Source organism: Centrocercus urophasianus, unplaced genomic scaffold (genome assembly GCF_019232065.1).
Source record: "Centrocercus urophasianus isolate 14NV4802_14NV808 unplaced genomic scaffold, USGS_Curo_1.0 seq_14, whole genome shotgun sequence".
Taxonomy (NCBI): domain Eukaryota; kingdom Metazoa; phylum Chordata; class Aves; order Galliformes; family Phasianidae; genus Centrocercus; species Centrocercus urophasianus.
In genome coordinates, this window is record NW_024884586.1 from 49004057 (window position 1) to 49023635 (window position 19579).

At 47.9% G+C, this 19579-nt stretch overlaps 1 protein-coding gene across 2 annotated transcripts; it reads left to right on the plus strand.

Moving 5' to 3' along the window:
- Positions 1–531: 531 nt before the first annotated feature.
- OTX2 (orthodenticle homeobox 2) lies at positions 532–2904 on the plus strand. 2 transcript variants are annotated; one of them, XM_042814506.1, is made up of 3 exons: positions 532–652; positions 1003–1154; positions 2284–2904. In XM_042814506.1, exons 1-3 carry the CDS (start codon positions 532–534, stop codon positions 2902–2904), a joined length of 894 nt encoding a protein of 297 aa, XP_042670440.1. The 2 variants fall into 2 exon arrangements, with proteins under 2 accessions (XP_042670440.1, XP_042670441.1); XM_042814507.1 differs by having other exon boundaries at positions 532–628.
- Positions 2905–19579: the final 16675 nt, after the last annotated feature.

A 19579-nucleotide genomic window follows, 5' to 3' on the forward strand; every position in this document is an offset into this window, starting at 1 on the left:
AGGTTTCTTGAATTGTTTCTTTGTTTCTCACCCTTGGGCTTTGTTATCTGCATTATTTATTTAGCCGAGGGGTTCTTTGTGTCTGCGAATGGCCCCAATCAAGTTTTGCTTGAGACAATTAGCTGGTGCCCGGCCGGGAATCCTATGCAAATGCCCCGGGCGGCCGTACAATGCGGGCAGTTGAAGGCATGGGGGGGTTTTGTTCGGGCAGTAATTACTGGATGGGACGTACCCCCCCCCCCACCCCCCACCCCCCCTCTCCTCCCCTCCCTGCCTTTTTTGGGAGGGATGCGTTGATCTGCTCAGTCTCTCCCAGCTCCCAAATCCGGCTGCGGTCCGGGTTAGGAGCAGCGGGGATAAAGGCAGGGGGGGCAGCGAGCTCCCTGACCCCCTCCTCTCGCTCCGCAGGCACCTGGCGGCCCCCCCCTCCGCCCGACGGCACCCCCAGCACCGCCCGGGGCAGGCAGGGCGCTCGGGCGGACCCCCCTCGCCCGGATTTCGGCCAACTCTCCTCCCCGCTCCAACTTTAGCATGATGTCTTATCTTAAGCAACCACCTTACGCAGTCAATGGCCTGAGTCTCACCACCTCGGGCATGGATTTGTTGCATCCGTCCGTCGGTTATCCCGGTAAGGCACCTTTTTCTCCCTCTCGCCGGTCTCCCTTTTCCCCTCTGCCACGTGGATTTCCCATGAGGAGAAGCCCCAAAGGCACACAGTGCCCTGAGATTGGAGTGGCCGGGGGTTTGCGGTTCTCCTTTTTCCCTTCCCTCTCCTCTTTTCCCGGGGGAAAAGTCAGCAAAAAGAGAACAGATGCTCCAACCCCAGCCGGGAGGGATGGGGAGGAAGAAGCAACGCTGCAAAATAAGGCACCTGGGAACGGGCAGCGGATCCCCTAGGAGAGCCAGCAGGAACAGGATGCCCCTCTGGGGAGGGGTCCGGGGGGGTTCACAGGGCTCCGAGCACCGCCGAATGACAGCCAGGGCTTCTGGCTCCCTTCGCAGCCACCCCCCGAAAGCAGAGGCGGGAGCGCACCACCTTCACCCGGGCACAGCTGGACGTGCTGGAGGCCCTGTTCGCCAAGACCCGCTACCCCGACATCTTCATGAGGGAGGAGGTGGCCTTGAAAATCAACCTGCCCGAGTCCAGAGTGCAGGTAGGAATGGGGAAGAAAATGGGTAGGGAGCCCCGCTTGTATCCTCTGCCTCCAGCTTGTTGTACCAAAAGGTGTTTTAGGGGATGAGGCCAAACCTAAAGGGCGATCGAATGGCTATGGGGCGAAGCGTGCTCAGGGAGGGGTGATGGTGCAGGGAGAGATGGAACGGCTGCTTGCCCCCAGCCTGGGCTGTAGGATGCTGCCCCTTTCTCCTAGAGCGTTGGGGTTTGGTGCAGCTCTTGAACACTCTTTTGAGCCCTCCGCTCCCCACCCTGGGCTCTTTAGGTCTCTACCAGTATCTGCACTCTCCAACGGACAAATCTCAGTCTCGCAGGTGCTCGAAGCCCCATGCAAAGTATCCCTGCTTCCCCAGGGATGCCTGCATCCTTGGATCCCCGAGGGTGGGGGCTTTCTCTGCCTCCAGAGAGGCTTTGATAGCAGAGAGGAGGCCTTGGGACCCCTCTGCTGGAACCAGGCTGCCCACCACTCGCTGCTGCGAGATGCCCACCAGCAGCCTGTGGGTTCCCAGTCCATGGAACATCCCGGAGTGTTGCTGGTAGGGCAGGAGCACGGTCATGAGATCCAGGACAACCCTTGCAGCCTCCAACCCCATCTGTCCTGCTCACCTCTCCACAGCCACATGGTGCTGTGTCCCCTCTTATGCCCAACCTTTTCCCCCATGGTACCCTTCTGGAAGAGGTGGAGATAGGTTCGGGCGCTGACCCTGGCTAGGATCTGAGAGGCTGTTTAGGAGGTAAATCTTTACCTGGCCCCCAAGCTCTGCCTCTATTTTCCTAATTGTTTCCACCCTTTCTGATGCTCTGTTGTTTCTAATTAAGGGCTTGACTTCAAGAGGCCTTAAAAAGTGATTCCTGGGGGTCCCTGGCTGGCAAACAGCAAATAGGGAGTGCTCCCCCCGCCCTTCTCCCCCAAAAGTGGCCTTATTAAGCCCTTTGATTTGCCCATTTCTACTTGTTATTATTGCTAATGATCTCGGTGAAGGGGAGCCTTTCCCTGCATCAGCCTCCGCAGCTCCCACTGCTTGCTCTCAGCCCCTCGGGGTGCCTGTGTGTCCCTAATGCTAGGCTTGTCTCCATCCCTCCCTCCTTCCCTCTGTCCCGGTTCCCAGGTGTGGTTCAAAAACCGCCGGGCCAAGTGCCGGCAGCAACAGCAGCAGCAGCAGAATGGGGGCCAGAACAAGGTGAGGCCGGCCAAAAAGAAGAACTCGCCGGCCCGGGAAGTGAGCTCGGAGAGCGGGACCAGCGGGCAGTTCACACCCCCCTCCAGCACCTCGGTCCCCACCATTTCCAGCAGCAGTGCCCCCGTGTCCATCTGGAGCCCAGCGTCCATCTCCCCTCTCTCCGATCCCCTGTCCACCTCTTCCTCCTGCATGCAGAGGTCCTACCCCATGACCTACACCCAGGCATCGGGTTACAGCCAAGGATACGCCGGCTCGACCTCCTATTTCGGAGGGATGGACTGTGGATCTTATTTGACCCCCATGCACCACCAGCTCCCCGGACCAGGGGCTACCCTGAGTCCCATGGGTGCCAACGCGGTCACCAGCCACCTCAACCAGTCTCCAGCCTCCCTCTCCACCCAGGGCTATGGAGCCTCCAGTTTGGGCTTTAACTCGACCACCGATTGCTTGGATTATAAAGACCAAACTGCCTCCTGGAAGTTAAACTTCAATGCTGACTGCTTGGATTATAAAGACCAGACATCCTCATGGAAGTTCCAGGTTTTGTGAAGGCCCGCGGGAACCTTTGTGATAATAAGAGAAATCGTGACGAGAACAAAACACGCTGGGCCGAACGCTCCAGCTTTAGTCAGGTCTTGGTTAAATTAAAGAGAAAATAACTAAACGGACAAATGGACAAACAAACGAACATAAATCCGACGACGACGACAACGGCGACAAAAGAGGGACAGTGTTGGTGTGACCACGTTCAGACTCATCTCCTGCTCAGACGCTCTGGAAAAGGAACGACAAAGAGGAAAACGGAGGAGGAAGGCCTTAAACGGACAGATCATCTAGTGAGCAGAAAACAGACAGACCAATCCGTGTTCTTTATAGTTTTAGGCAATTGTTGGGTTTCTTTGTTTGGAAGAGGTGGGAGATCGTTCCACCTACGGGCCAGTTTTTAAACAACAACAACAAAAAAAAAGTCTAGGTTTTTATTTCTTTTTGTGTGTGCGTGGAAAGATCCTTCACCCAGAGGTTTCCAACGTGTTAGCCAACCCTTGGTTAAAATATTCGGAATGGACAGCGTCTCTCTTTCTCTTTTTCTCCCCTTTTTTCTCCCTCCTTCCCTCCCTCTTTCTTTCTCTCTCGCGCTCATCCAACTGTTTGACGCCCAACTCAAGTGGGCACCGAGAGAACTTGGTTCAGGGCTGTGTGGGTTGTGTGACTGATTGTCCTAGCTGCACTACTTTATTTAAAGAAAAAAAAAAATAATGTTCATAAGGAGTCAATATGTAGTTTTTAAGAGACAATCAGTGTGTGTCTTATATAAATGGTACATCTGTGGTTTTTAATCTGTGCTAGACTTCAAAACTGTGATCTCCTGTATTGTATGCAACTACGAACTCCGCACCAGCGGGAGTTCCTCTGTGATTTAAATAGGTTATAATTATAAGTGAAATTCAGAGCAACTGAGTTACTTATTATCATCTTTCTAAAAAAAAGAAAAAAGAAAAAAGAATATATATTAAAAAAAAAAAAAAAACCCACAAAAAAACATGATCGCCTTTCACCAGAGGTGAACTGCACTGAAACTTTTTACAACAAACTGTCTCTGAATGAAAGAGAAAAGACCGAAAATAACCACCCAAGGACATTAAACTCCTCTGGAGTTCACTTACAGCCGGCCACGCTGGCAGTAGCCATCAAATCAAACAGGACTTCGGGCAGTTGCTCTGACCTGGACGAATTTAAACTGAGAAATTCATTGTCGTTTATGCTTGCAGATGTTAACTGAAAAAATGAAAAAAAAAAAAAAAAAAAAAAAAAATAAAAAAAAAAAAGATTTTTTTTATTATTTTTTTTTTTTTTTTTTTTTTTTTTCTTTTCTTTTCTTGGATTTGGCAGATATGTATAATTATATTAAAATGGTTCTAGCACACTCCATGGTTGTTGTCCGTTTCGATCGCGGCTGGCAGCGGTTCTGTGGGCAGAGGGCTTCGTGATCTCGCGCCCCAGCTGGGGGCTTCTTTTTGGGCAGGGAAGGATGCAAAACGGAGTGATTGATTTCTTTTATTTTTATATATTTTTTTATAACCCAACCAGGCGTTTCAAACCTGTTTCCCAAATCTCATCCTTCGGAGGAGGGATGGTGTTTCATTTAGGGAGAGTCCCGGACTTCCCTCGGTAAATCAAGAGGGAAAAGGGGGACGGGGAGCACCAGGCAGGGCTCGTGTCTGAGCAAAGGAACTGGGGAAGGAAAGCACTGGTTTTCAAGCTGCAGTTTCACTAAACGAATCAGGTTCAGGCTCTTCCCTGATGTCTCTGCTCACAGGGGCCCTCACCTCTTCACGTGTGCCTCTAGGACTGCGTGAGCCCCGTAGTCAGTCTGGATTTAATGCAGTAAGCCAACACACCGCTGGAAAAGGAGAGGCAAATGGAAGCGGTTGCTGGATCTGCACTCCTGCCACCAGCTGTACCCAACTCAGAGCCACCACCACCCCGCCGTGGACCCCAAGTAGCTCACGGGCACGATGTCTTCTTGCAGCCTTGAGCATCCCTTGGCTTCGCTTTCCCATTGGGCTCTGCTCAATCCTTGTAAGGTCCATGTGCCCACAGGGAGCTTCCTTCAATCAACCGCCTCTATCAACACGCTGCTGTGCCCCAAAACCACCATCAGTGCCCCTCCCTTAAAACAAGCACCCTCCACCACGCAGCAAAGCAGCTGTCTCCAAACGAAGACGAATTTTCGCGCTGCTTCACCTTATTTCTCAGAGCACATGGATGGTTTTTGCATGGGTTGTGCCCATGGCTGCCCTGCTCCCAGCTAAGGATGCTTTCAGCTCCTCACCGCCAGCGTTGCCCGCAAAGCCACGCATGAGTTTCCAGCATTGGTGCAAACCAATGGAGTTGAACCCTCCCCAAAAAAACCACTCATGCAAAATACACGCAGAAAAAGCAAATCCCTGTTGAATTAGGGCACAGCATCACACCTGCCTGGAAAGGCTCTTTGTTTGGTGGGCTTTTGATTTTTTTTTTTTCTTTTTTTGCAGCCTCTTTAAAAGCACTTTTCTCGTTTTGCTCTTCCCATCTTATCTTTTGCTGTTCTTTTCTGAGTGGTTCCCTGTCTTTTAGGGATGAGCTCCTTCAGCTAGCGCTCATTTTTATCAGAAAAGCCAGTTCGTGCCAAGAATTTCTTTCTCTAAATTTTTTTCCTGGCATTTTGCACTCCCCACATGGTCTCTACCTGTTTTCTGATTTTAATTTAAATGGGTGCTCATGTAGGCAAAGGGCAAAATCCTGTGGTGAGGCAGCAAATGCAATATATTATTTAAAGAACATTTTAACTCCTTTTTCATTTTCACTGTTTTAGATCTCCCTTCCAGCTAAACTCATTTCCTCTGAATGGAAGCTGCAGAAGGGGACTCTGAATCAAATAAAATCAGTAGAGAAGTTGATGGTTCACCACATTGCTTTCGTTTTGGAAAGCCAGATTTAAGGGCAAAGAGTTCATCGGCGGTGTGTTAGATTTGAGATGCCTCTTATCCACCCCCTGTTCTGCAGGGGGATGTTTTCCACCAGAGGGGAAAAAAAAAAAGGCAAAATTGGGGGGAGAACAAGAAAACTGGAGGCAATTATTGAGTGCCCAGTCCTCAGTCAGAGCACTGCCCCAGCTCCAAAGCAGGGATGAGTTCTGCATAATCTCATTTTCAGGACCTGCCAGTTTCCAAGGAGACAGGGGACAATTACAGCCAAAAGCTGGATTTAGGGACTCACAGCACAGCTTCCCCAATGGGTGCACAGGGAGCCCCCAAAAGGCCCCACTCAGCACCAGCACTGCCCTTACCTGAGGCTTACAGAGAGGAGCTGAAGGGATGGTGGAGGATTTGGGAGGCTTGGGGTTGGATTTGGGGTTTGGAGGGCTGGATAAGATTGCAGCTTGGCTTGGCTTTGGTCTGGGTCCTGGGCCCCATCCAGTTTTAGGGGATGTGAGGAGACATCAGAGGGGCCCTCGCCCTATCTTCCTTCTTCCACTCTAATTTCCCAATATAAGAGAGTTTAATCTCCAGGTTCCTTGCTGAAGCAGGGGTGCCAAAGAGGCAGAGCTCAGGAGGGAACACCCCATGGTCATCACAGGGCCATGGCCTCCATCAGCCCGTGCTGGGGGCTGTAAGTTGGGGAGGGGGCACCTCCCACACACCTTGCATAGGCACGCATGGAGCATATCTGTAAATACACATAGCATGAATGCTCTCCTCAATGCATACACACAACTGCATATATCACACAAATGCATGTATGAATGCAAGTCTGAGGAAGTAAATAGCAGAAATGCACATAATGGTGCATAGCTATAAATGTGTGTGGCACCAACCCATGTAGTTCAATGCAGGCACGTTAAATGCCTGATACTAGCATGTATTGATACATATATATATACTCGTATATATACAAGTATATTTAGCACTGATGGATACAGTGAAGCCCACAGCAGTAGTGCATGCAGGTTTAAGCTGCTCTGCCTGCTGTAGTGGCTGTGCAGCGCTCCAGGAGCACTGTGGGTAAGGAGGAAGAGAAGAAAAACAGAAAGCAAAAGAAGAAAAAATAAAAGGAAAAAAAGAGACAGAGAAGAAGGAAAAGGCAAAAAAGAAAAAGAAAAAGAGGAAAAGAAAAGGGGGGAGGAAAAGGGGATAAGGAAAAGAAGAGGGAGAAAAGGGAAAGGAAAAGAGAAAAAGAAAAAAAAATAAAGGGGAGGAAAGGAAGGGAAAGGGGAGGAAAGAGGTGGAAAGGAAAAAGGAAAAAAGAAAAAAACAAAAGAAAAAAGAAAAAAACAAAAAGGAAAGGAAAGGAAAAAATGCAGCAAAGCCAGCAATCGAGGCCATCTTCCTGCTGCCGCTAATGCTGCCGTAGCCTCTGCACTGGGGCAGACTGGAAGTTGGAGATGTGGAAGGGAGAAGAGGTGGCAAACAGACAGATAAATATATAAATGCTGCACAAACTGTTAAAATCTGCTCTGAGAGTCAATTTTGACTTTCAGGCTCATGAACCATTAATAAAAATCTCCTTACACTCAAATGGCTCTCAAATGCCGTGATAGCGGATTACAAACTCCTAATGGAGATACTGTATGATCAAATATTCTCTAAGCAGCAAGGTCTAACGTACCAGGGGTGGCCAGGCCACCTGATTATCAGCTTATCGGCAAATACTTCTTAGTGTGGGATGTGCCAAAAAGAAAGCATCTTCCTCAGCACAGTCCCTTCCCTGTTCTTCGTTTAAATACGTTTGGAAGCAGCATCGTGTGGTCCAGGGGCTGCACGATGAGCTGCAGGATGTCTTTGTAACCTTGCACATAGCCAGCACACACCAGAGTGGCTGCAGGACTCCACCACCCACAGCAGCTCATATCCTGAGATGAAGCTACTCTCCCTTTGCTCAAGTCCTGACACAGGAGACTTTTCTACACTTGGAGTGTTTTTTTCTGAAATGATGTTGTGAGGTCAGGATGCCAACATTAAGACGTTTCCCACTGATGTGCTTTAACCAGGCTGCTCAGAGAGCTGTGGGTGCCCCATCCTTGGAGGTGCCCAAGGCCATGGATGGAGCCCTCTACAGCCTGAGCTGGTGGGGGACATCCAGCCCACGGCAGGGTTGGGGCTGTAAGGTCCCCTCCAACCTAAGCAATTCCAGGATTCTATGACTCTGTTCACTCAGCAGTGGCTTTTTGGCAGGGCTTCATGTCTCATCTCTCCCTTTGCAGAGGGCAAAAGCAGCCCCAGTACCACAGTGCACTTCCCAGCAGGCCAGCCCTCCTTGCAGCCTCATTTCCTTTAGAAGCAATGAATTGCAAACACTTCAGTGTCCAGGTGAACCCTACTTCTGAGAGCTGCATCCAAACGCTTCCAGAATTCCAGCAGCCCTTGGGCTGCATGGCACATTGCTGGGTAATCATGTTGCTGTGCTGCAGAGAAATGCCTGGAGCCGGCTTGCAGGAAGCATTTGGGATAGCACCTCAGGCTGATCTGAGGGAGGACATGGCCCTGAGGGCCACAGAGCTGCTGAGGGGCTGCAAACAAGGAGTCAAGATTACAGCACACAGAGTGTTTGTTCAGTGTCCCAAGGAGGAGGCAGTGAGGGGTTGGCTTTATTTAACATTTTTATTAGCGATGAGGAAGAGCGTGCAGGCAGAATTGTTAAACACAGGAGCTGGTGAAAGGAGAGAAGCCGATAGAAAGAAGAGAGCCTGGCAAAAGGGATTGGGAAGAACCATGAAAACAACTGGAGGAATGGAGAACCTGCCTGGTGGAGGGGTACCTGGAGGGAATCCCATCAATATATGGAGTTACCCAAGAGGAGGTTGAGATGATGAAGGCAGATTTGGTGAGTACACCTGGCAAAGGTACCCAGGTGGATGTGTTAAAATCAGATTAATTCACATTTAACATCAGAGACAAATAAAGAGTGGTAATGCCCAGGGAGTGGTGGGGTCACCACCCTTAGAGGTGTTCCAGAACCATGGAGAGGAGGCACTGAGGGATGTGGGCAGTGGGCATGGTGAGTACAGCTGGGGTTGGGCCTGGTGATCTTGGGGACCTCTTCCAACCTGAATGATTCTGTGATTGTTTATTCCTGTCCAGAATATAAAATAGAGCACTGCACATCCTTTTCTTAAACCCCAGGTTACTTTGCTGTTTCAGGGCTTGATGCAGGAAGGAGCACAAGGATGTTTTCCTATCAGCAGCAAAAATGCCACCACCCTCAGGGTAACCCAGTCTTGGGAACCATCTTGCAAGAATTTCCTGGAGCATTTGGGTCAGCCCTCCTGTGCTTCAGCTCTTTCTTTTTCCTTTGGCTGCCCTCTCCCCTCCTGTGGGGATCAGGGATGCTGTGCCAGCCTCTCCAGGTGTGCAAACTGTCCTCCTCCTTTGGCAGTGAGCTCACAGCACTGAGCAGGTATTGCCAGGGTCGCATTAAGCTGCAAAAAGCTGCCAAAGCTCATTTCTGCCTCCTGGCCTCCCACAGCAACGGGGAGAGAGGTGAAGAAGGGGTTGCAGCAGGGAGGTCTGAGTTCCATTCCCTGTCTTTTATGGGGTGTATTTCAATGTTTCAGGAGGATCCATGTGCTCCAATGAATCACAGCTGTGATCTGTTGGTCACAAATGATCTGTTGCAAGCCTGTGACATTGTAAGTGCTGGTGGCAAACTGCTGCAAAACTAGTAATAGAGTACTGAAGCTATGTGGGTTTTGCTGGCAACTAAGTATGTTGCAGGTCTCTCTGTGGCATTAGATAGTCCCTACGTATCTGAGAGCAAAATTTCAGCCTCACTACATTTATTACAGTATTATTTATTTAATTGCTTGGGTTGATACGACCATATTCAAATAGTCTGATTTCCTAGGCAAAATTCCCAATTTCTGCCATTTCACTTTTTACTTTGATGGCGTCTCTGGCCAGTGAGTGTCTATCAAGGCTCTCCTTGCTGTCGTACCATTGAGTCAGGCCGCAATAATCAGAGAAAGCAGATCAGGTAGCACCCTTGAGTGACAAAGGGTACTCAGGCTCCTCTGCCATTGGGCCCTGCAGCACCGATTGCCCACATGTAGGTATACTTGAAACCCTGATGCAGGTGATAGTTGTGTCCCAGAATGCCAGGATTCCTTGTGGACAGAAGTGATGTTGTCCTCTGTGCTAAGTGCCTGGTGATCAGTTCATGCCCCAGGGCCTGTACATGATGCAGGGGAAGGCCATTATGGCCGAGCCATCTACATGCCTTCTATGCAGCTGTCTTCAGTTCCTTAATTGCTTCAACCTTTGCACAGATACTGCAGGGAAAAGTTATCCCCTGACCACAGCCTTTTTTTGCTGCAAGATTTTGGTGTCAGTGCCCTGCAAAGCAGCCTGAACAGACTCTAGCTGCATGCATCATGCTCTCTGGGTTGGGGATATGGCAGCAAGGCAAGATAAGGGACCTTCCCCCAAACTCATCTGCACAATGCCACATCTCATTCCCCTCCCTTCCCCCCCCACCCCGATGGAGCACAGGGCAAATCAGCCAGCTGTGTCTGGCACTTGGGCACGTTGGAGTGGAGGCATTGCAAATGCATGAGACGGGTTGAGCTGAGTGGGGGGGGGGTTGTGAGACGAAAATCATCTACATGACCCCCTCGGCAGCACCGAAAATATGTAGCTGTCCCAATAATCATGAGAATTTGGTGATGCTCATGAACTCATACTGGCGATCTGTGACCCTGACTGTCCCTACTGGTGTCTTTACTCACTCCACCATTTATTGGACGGTGATTAGATGTTATATGGAGTCATATTAATCATGGAGACCAGGAGAAATGTGCTTATTTATTTATTTATTATTATTTTTTTATTTGCCTTCAAATCACAGCAATCTGCAAGACGCTTTACTGATAGACCCAGGCACAGCAGCCTGGTCTGGGAGCTTTCAAATTAAAGCAATCCTAAGGCTGCCCTTAGGTTTCCAGTGTCTTATGCAAGAAACCAAACACAAGAGGACAAAAGGACAAATGGAACGCTGAGGTTTCGGGCTGGAATTCAGCCTTCTCTTGGTTTGCATTGAGAGCAATGTGATCAACTCACCGTGCCTGCGCCAGGAGAGGGGAGGGAGGGGGCTGTCCTGATTAGATCTAATTTCCAACCTGTTTACTGTAGGCATCTGCATAATGATCGCCCTGCAGAGCGGTTTGCATTTTGTAACACCGGTTCCCCAACCCGTTAAAACACAACACGGCTCAGACCGCTGCTGTTGAAAACAAATCTCCTCTTCCTGATTGCATCCGAGAGGATGTGGCCTTTGGATGTCCCGGCTGCTTGAGATGGCTGCGAGCCTCCTCCAAATGCCATCAGAGAGATAAATGCAAACTGCTATATTTAAATTAAAATAAAATAAAAAAATTAGAGGGTTGGAAAGGGATCTAAAGGTCCTTCAGGGGTCATTTTCCATTTTAGTTCCTAGTTTGTAGAAATGGACTTCTCTAATACCGTGTATTCCTGGTCCTGCTGCTGGTGTGGGTGGCAGATGGAAGCAGTGCCAGTGAGAGGAGAGATGAGGGCAGCGATTCGGTCCTCTCTGCTTATCTCTGTTCGTGCTTCACCAGAACTTTCACCAAAGCAAATCTTCCCGTCCGGATTGACGATATACAGGCTGCAAACGTGGTGGGAAGTTGAGCTTATTTGTAAATCATTTGCTTTTGGTGAGAGCAGATGAGTGTGCTATTGTTTTGGGAGAGTTTCTTGTCGGCTGAATTACAAAAAAACAGATAAAGGGGAGGAATGCGAGGCAGACATGACCGTGCTGTTGCCAAAGGGTGGCAGAGGATTGCAGGTTTGAGTATCCAAGCAGCGAGGTGTCAGCAAACAAACCCAGGCTGGTTCACCTTTCAGCAGATCTGTTCATCGTTTTACTTTGATAAGCAGGGTCCCAATGTCCTTCCCCACCTTCTCACAGCTTGGCAGCCATCGAGACAGTCACATGCTCTCCTCTGGCTGCTGTGGAGCCAAGCTAAAAAGTTATCCGTAATGGCAGCATTTTGGCAGCCTGGGCGGTTTGACCTGTGTGACTTCCTACAGTGACATCTAGGGCCAGAAATGCAGCATGGGTGGTAATCACAGCTTGGTGGAATGCAGCAAAAAAAGTGGTAGATACCCCACTCCGATTTGGCCACAGGCTGCCTCTGTTTCCTTCCTGCATGCTGCATAATGAGAGCTTTAGCTCATGGATGCGCTTGTTTGGCTGCAGGGCTCTGTGTTGAGTCATTTGCCCCATCCCTGGAGGTGCTCAAGGCTGGGTGGAGCCCTGCATGGCTTGATGGCAAAGGGACTAGAAGGAATGGCTTCAAGTTGCTCCAGGGCAGATTCAAGTTGGATGTTAAGTAATATTCTTCTCCAAAAGAGAGGTCAGGCGTTGGAATGGGCTGCCCAGAGAGGTGGTGGAGTCACTGTCCCTGGAGGCGTTCCAGAACCATTTAGATGTTGTACTGAGAAATGGGGTTTAGTGAGAAATATTGGTGGTATGTGGACGGTTGGGCTGGATGATCTTCGAGATCTTTTCCAACCTTGGCAATTCGGTGATCTTGTGTCTGATTTAGTGGCTGCCAACCCTGCCCACGTAGGGGTTGGAAGAAGGTGATCTTTGCGGTCCCTTCCAACCCAAAGCATTCTGTGGTTCAATGATCCTTTTTATTGAGGGTCTACAAACATCACCAAAGGTAATCTGCTGCTGCCACCTCAAAAACTGCTTCCTACTTGGCAGCTGGAGCTGGTGGTTCACAGTTCCATGCCTGAGAAAAGGAGCAGCCCTTGGAAACCACTGCATTTCTCCGTCAGACTACAGCTGCACAGGCTGGTGCAACAGCCTGGCCCTTCTGCTGGAACCACACTTTGCTTTCTCATTATGCAACCCTTGTATTTTAATAGAAGCCTTTTTTTAGGCAGTCTCAGAAACAGTTGGTGTTTTTTTTTTTTCCCCCTCTTTTCCTCCTTCTGTCAAATGACCAACTTAATAATTCACTAGTTGTGCTGGGATTAGCCACTTTGGGCCACACTCTGGATTTCTTATCTTTAATGTAGTTCTCGACGACATCTTCTGCACTTAATCCCCTGACAAAACTCCCTTTGATTCTCATGACAGTCGCTCACAGAGATCAAACGCAGAATGCTGCTCTGTCAGGTAGAGCTGGGTGAATAATTTGTGACAAATAATTTACCCACAGACTTTCTCCTCGTTTTCTGTGCACAAATTGTCCATTCGGTTGAGTCTGCTGATGGATTTGTTTCTGGCTGCACGTGTTTGAGTTCAGGCTCATGAGAAAAAGCCTGCAGGTGCACTTAAAGGGCTTCAGCATCTTTGATGCTTTGACCTCGCTCAGCTCCCGCTTTGGTTTTTGGCAGGGCTGAGCCCATCTCACCTCAATGCACACCCTGATATGCTCACTGCTCGTGAGTCATCGTGCTTTATTTCTGTACCAGATCAGAGGAGCGTGACTTTCTCGAGCTGAGGAGTTGCAGTGCAAATATTCCCTAATATCAACTTCGCATTTCCTGTTCTAGGGATGCGCTGTAATGTGCGTGCCTGATATGAGTTCCATCACTTTCCCTTGCCAGAATATTCTCCAAAAAGCAAGCTGAGAGATGTGCAAACCATTTGACCAAACATTAACAGTGTCTCTGAGAATGTTGCATCCATGCAAGCTAGGTATTTTAGGTAGAGAAAAGGTTAGGAATTAGGATTAATTAGGAATAAGCCATAAGAGAATTCTGGATTGATTTACGCAGTCCTTGTAATTGTATAGATGGGAATGTTAGAGCTTGCAGATCGTGTCAAAGTTAGCTCTTTCCTTCTCTAATTAAATGTCACCTTAAAGGTGGCAACTTTAAGGTCTCCATCTATTTTCCAAACAGCCTTGGTAACGCCTGCGGGGAGCAGAGAGCAGTGCTGCCTTACCAGGGCCCACAGAGACGCTTCATTAACCCAATTAAGCAGGTGGATGGAGAGGGTCTCTCTGATAATTTACACCTTACTAATGAAGTGTGTGACTCTTAATCTCCTCCAAACAAGATACACTCATGAAACACTGGTGCAAGGAAAGGGGAAATTAATTAGGTGAAAAAACTATGAGATTATAGCAGAGGGATTCCAATGAGGCAACTGTAACATAGCTGGTGATTCATTTGTGCCTGTCTTAAATTAATGGCTGAGCTGTCAAGTAAATAAGACCCAGCATCATTTTGGCTTAAAAGACATTCTCATCAGACCTAGCACGAGGCACCTGATTCTGGTGCACTCCATTTCCAACACCCAGCTGTCTGGGTAGCCCTGCAACCAACCCAGCCTGAGCAGATCCTGGCCTGGAGGATCAGAAGCAGCTACTTTATGCCTATATTTTCAATACAGGATGAAAAGCTGGAGACCCCCTGCTATGTGCAGGGTTGCCAACCACTAGAACACTGTGTGTCAACACTTTTGTAGAACAAGCCGGCTCAATGAGCGCAACTTCTCCTGGCCCCAGTGGTATGGGAAGAGACTTGCAGGGGTTCCTGTCCTGCCTGCGTAATGCTGGGTGGTGCCCTTAAACCTGGATGTGATGACAGAAGGGTTGGAATTGGATGATCCCTAAGGTCCCTTCCAACCCAAGCCTTTCCATGATTCTGTGATGGAGGTTGTCTTGTTTTGTCCTCATGAGCTCACTGGAAAGACACCGTTCATCTTGTAGGCACGTATGGTAGCTCGTTCCCAGGGAATGGAGTCTTCAGTATTTCCAGAGTGGGAATGCTACAGAAATGCATTTTATCAGTTCAACTGAAGTGAAAGATTCCCAGAGCATCAGATCTGAGTAAATGTAACATTGGAAATTGTATTTTTTTTCCTAAAAAATAACTCAATACAACCAAGGATTTCAAAGCTTTTGACAAACACGAATTAAAGCAGCAATTAATTAAGCTCTGCAGCACTCTTGTTTGATAAACAAGAGATACATTACGATCAGTCAGTATTGCCAACTGCAAACATTCACTGCGAGTCCAGCTCCCCAAAATTATGAGATTGGCTTTAAAAATCATGAGATTAAAAACCAAAATTGTTGCATTTTCTTTATCCACCATCTGGCTTCTCAGCCCCTAGGGTAAACATGCCTTGTGTTTTCAACTACAAGGGCTAACCACTTACTTACAGACATGAAAACTGGGATCCTTGTACTTCACAGCGGCTCCAAAAGTGAAGCTTTGGGAAAGATAGTAAAAAATCCTAAGACTCATCATGAAATCTGAAGAATTTGCAGTAATTATTGCTTATAATTAAAATAGTTTTGGCTCAGCAGCTATTTCTGAGTGCATCAAAACAATTTGAGAGCTGCTAGATGAGGAATAATGAACATAGCCCTTCCTGGTCCAAACTGCAGGAAGGTATAGATGGGTGAAAGACAATTGCAGAGGGAAGATGTCATAGTGTTCTTGCTGTAATGTAACCAGGGCACCATAGATAAACGCATCAGCACTTGTGACAACTCTTCTGGGATTATTAATTATGGTAGATGATTGCTCCTGTCTCTCTGGAAGATGGTTGCAGGCAACACTGCAGCATCAGGCCCTGCCTGGGGGCGATAGCTCCATCCCAACGCACAGATGTGAATGCCACCCCCGGACAACCCGCTCCCCTGGATGTGCAGCCCTGACAGACAGTGCGTGTCGGCAAAATCCTGTCTCAGGCTGATCCGACTTAGCTTGTGAGACAGGGCCATTTTGGTGGCAGGGCTGGCAGCCACCGCATTACTGTCTGGAGAAGAATTTACGCTGCAGTGGGAATGGCAAATTATCTGGAGGGAAAGTAGCTGCAGAAGGGCCATGGCTGGCCAAAACCAGGAAAACAGATTTCAAACTAATGTAAACAGCTTGGATTTATCACCGGGTTTGCAGGTTCAAAAATAAATATCACCGTTTCCGTGGTTCAAAAGTTGGTTATTTTCTACTGACACTTCAAAAAATGCGGTTTTCAGGTGACCTTGGAAACCACTTTAAATACACTTTTCAGTAATTTGAAAAGCTGAAGTTAATAAAAGAGAATCGGGGAAAGAACGAAAGTTTCAATTCTTTAAGCAGGTCTATTTGTCACAGAAGAGAAAATGAACTTGAGGCCACCTGAGCACCCAAGCACACGTATTTTAGAGAAAACTAGCTCTAATGTCTCCTCCGCAGCAGGATCCCCATACACGTTAAGAAGCCATTTTCTCCAAGGAAGAACATTATGGCTGTGCTTAGGATAGACTCTGATCTTTGCACCTAAACCTATTTCAGGCGATACGAGGGGCTTTTGTGATGCTGTGAAATTGCTCTGGGCCAGCGAGGGCACTCGCTGGCGGTGCGCTCCCCTCTCTGCTGTGGAAATCAAAGTACAAACAGGTTGAAAAAGCTACAGACAAATTCATGCAGTGAGAACTGGCTAGGGCTGTTTAATAAAAAGATGCAGCCTCTGGCTTAGGAAGTTCAGCGCTACAGGGAATGGGGGAGATGAGGAGGAGGGCTCGTCCTGTTCTGATGGTTTTTTTCTCCCCTGGACAGCTCTGGTGGCCTTGGTTGGACTTGGAGGCCATCTCCTGCGTGGAGCCATGGACCTCATGGTGCTGCCCTCCGTTTGGACCTCCTTCTCTGCTTTTCAAACAGTGTTTGTGTATTGAGTAAGGCATTTCAAAGGGTTATGCTAAATAGGTGTCTGGGGCTCAGTAATTAATGTCAACATCCGTAAGGGCTGCGTGTCTCACTGTCTTATTGCCCAACCTGTGACTGTAGACCAAGTATCTTATCAAGTTACTTGCTTCCTCCAAAAGGATGTACCAGCAGGTCGTGTGTAGGTTAAATATGGCAGCTCTCTAACCACTCAGGAGCTGTTTTATCCTGTGTGCAAACCTGGTTTATAAAGCTTATCAAGAAGAGAGGCTTGGTATCACAGTCTAGTACTCATAATTAATCCTGGAGACAGTGCGGATTTAGGTTCATTGGGGCTGACTTCAAATTAAAAAGTCACTATTAGCATGTGAAACAGACACCATATGTTACATATTAACACTGTAGATATTACAGAATGTTGTGCATTTCTCTTTTCGAGTACAATAGCCATAGGTACACCCTTTTCAACAGAGAGTTGTTCGGGTACCTATAAATTGCTCTCTGTTAGGAGTGGTGGCAGATGTCTTTTTACAGGCATCCCTACATCCAGATCTATTCGTAGGCACGTATCCATATAGGTGAAGTCATTGTTTACACAGTTTTTTATGTTTTTTACATATAGAATTGTACTGATTTACAGATGAATCTATATACATGCTATTACAACTTGGGCACTGTACTGATCAGTACAAATACACACACTGATCAAAGAGAAATGACACATTTACACATACAAATACAGAAATCTTGACGTATCTAGTTTGTATTTTCCACAAATATTCGTCTTCCTTGTTCTCTCTCAACATCTGTGGCTACCTTGATCTGATGTACAAGTTCAAAGGGGAAATGCTGCCTAAGAAGGCGTTTGGCAGCAGCCTGTAAAGCCTCATTGTACTAGGAGTTAATGCAATGTTCTCAGCGTCTTCAGTCAACTGAAATTCGAGTTTAAAGTTCTTGCACAATCACAGTCAACATAAAATGCAGCAGGAAATCGCCATTAGTCAAATGTGTTCATCTAATCCCACTGCAAAATGGAGCTTTTTCATTTCTAGCCTGCCACGGGTTACTGTGTGATTTCATATGTCAGATACATCAATTCTGCCAAGGAGAGGAGATGGGCAAGAACAAATTAAAAATATGGGCTCCTTTGCTTCAGGGGAAGTGGAGAGGGCAGGTCTTTGTAGGGAACAGTAATAATGATCTCATTTAAGAGAGTTTCTGAGTCTGATTCTTTGCTGCCCTTCTTCATACTTAATTAGTCCCTAGCAAATTGAGGGCCTAACCAGCAAATCCATAGGAATATGTATTCACTCTTCTCTGCTGAAAAGGCATTGAGAGAGTGCAAGTGGGGAGACATCAACCCACGTACTTTGATGCTTTACCGCACCTACTGGTTGCCAATGGGAAAACCTGCCGGTTCTTTCTCTCACTCTTTCTGTCCTCGTCCTGTTTTGTTTCTGTCTCTCACTCTCTCCCACTTCCCTCTTTCTAATTCTCTCCCTTCATTTGCGCAACCACAGGGATAAATACAGCAACAGTCCCTCTTCCTAGAGGCTCATTCTTGGGTGGATATTAGCGCGTGCCACACTCGGCTGCCGATTTGTCTTAAGGTAATTATTATTAATGGCTGTTGTTGTTTTTCCTGCAGAAACTGTAATATAGACCCTTTTGTACCATTGGCTGAAGCCTGTTGTTTCTGTAGGAAAAAGAATGGGCCCTCAGATTAGGTCTGTGTATTATGGCTCTAGTAGCACAGCAGGCTTTTGGTATTGGTACCAATCCTATCAATTCCTGGCATCCTTCCCCTTTTACTCCTGGTAATTAATCTTTTCATGAATGCTGTCACATTTAGAGCCATTTCATTAAGTTTCTGTTTCCTCCGTTTACGTAACTCACTGCATCTCTCATCTGCTCCGTCAGCCGGGGGATGCTGGGAGGTGGTCTGCTCACCCCATCCTTTCCTTCCTCCCTGCAGCACTCGCGATGCCATAAATGAAGCCACACATGGATGACAGACAGGCAGCTGCGTGGTTCAGACAGCCCGAAAGGGGCAAGATTGAGCCATCAAAAGTGAGGAAAAGCCCCTGTGAATGGAGCCTGTGGAATGCCTGTCTCCCGTACGTGTCTGTGTACCAAAGGGACTGGTAGGGAAGCAGTTATACACTTTCAGCAGTGATGGTTTCAAGTAAAACACTGCAGAGTTCTTAAAGCAAAGATGTCGGTTTGGGGCAATCATCTCCTCCAGCCAAACATTGATGCTTCCTTCCTATTCCACAACAAATCTCCAACCGCCTCTCATAAAACACACCAACCCCAACACCTTCCTATAAGGTATAAGGCAGGAGCCCTTACAGAGGGAGAGGAGGTTTAAGCCACTTCTGCTGGTGTTGCTCCAGACTGTTATTGCTGGATTTGAAAGGGAGTCGGGCCCGATGGCTGCAGACAGCATGCGTATGCATAGGGCACAGCAGCAGGGCGAGAGACAAAAGCTTGTATTCCCAGCCCAGCCTCGGGTGACCTTGTGCAACCCCTTAATTACTGCAATTACTTGCCTCCTGAGATGACATTATTAGGCCTTGCTTGGTAATAAGGGCTGTGAAGTTCACAGAATTATTCGTGCCGGTTGGTGAGAGAGCAGTGAGCAAAAACCCTGGGCCATCTTGTGCCTTCCAAACCAGCTCAGGGTCAAAAGGGGATGGCTGACGGCTCTTCTCAGGAACTCAGGGTTGGCGGTTCTGCATTTGGGGATAGGATTTTTGCAGCATGGCATCTGCAGAGCTTCACGGACGGTACGCAACAAGCTGTGCTGTAAGGTGACTGCACCCAAGGATGTATCATAGCTCTGCTCCTCCAGTGCTGTCCATCTGCCAAATTTCACATTTCTCCCCCAAACCAAATGCGAGAACTCTTAAATGGTAAAAATACTAATGATAAAAAAATGAAAGCATTAAAACTGATAGCTGCCGGAGCCAATTTTTAGCATTAGCAACACTCATTCAAAAGACTGAGAAAAAAAAAAAAGAAAGCTGGAGCATTTTGCTGGTCCTTGGGGA

What these genes read in the sequence shown, in the direction of transcription:
- OTX2 (XM_042814506.1), top strand. Translation starts at nt 532, where the DNA reads ATGATGTCTTATCTTAAGCAACCACCTTACGCAGTCAATGGCCTGAGT. An exon ending in GGCACCTTTTTCTCCCTCTC is followed by an intron (nt 653 to 1,002) that starts GCCGGTCTCCCT and finishes CTCCCTTCGCAG; the next exon opens with CCACCCCCCGAAAGCAGAGG. An exon ending in TGCCCGAGTCCAGAGTGCAG is followed by an intron (nt 1,155 to 2,283) that starts GTAGGAATGGGG and finishes CCCGGTTCCCAG; the next exon opens with GTGTGGTTCAAAAACCGCCG.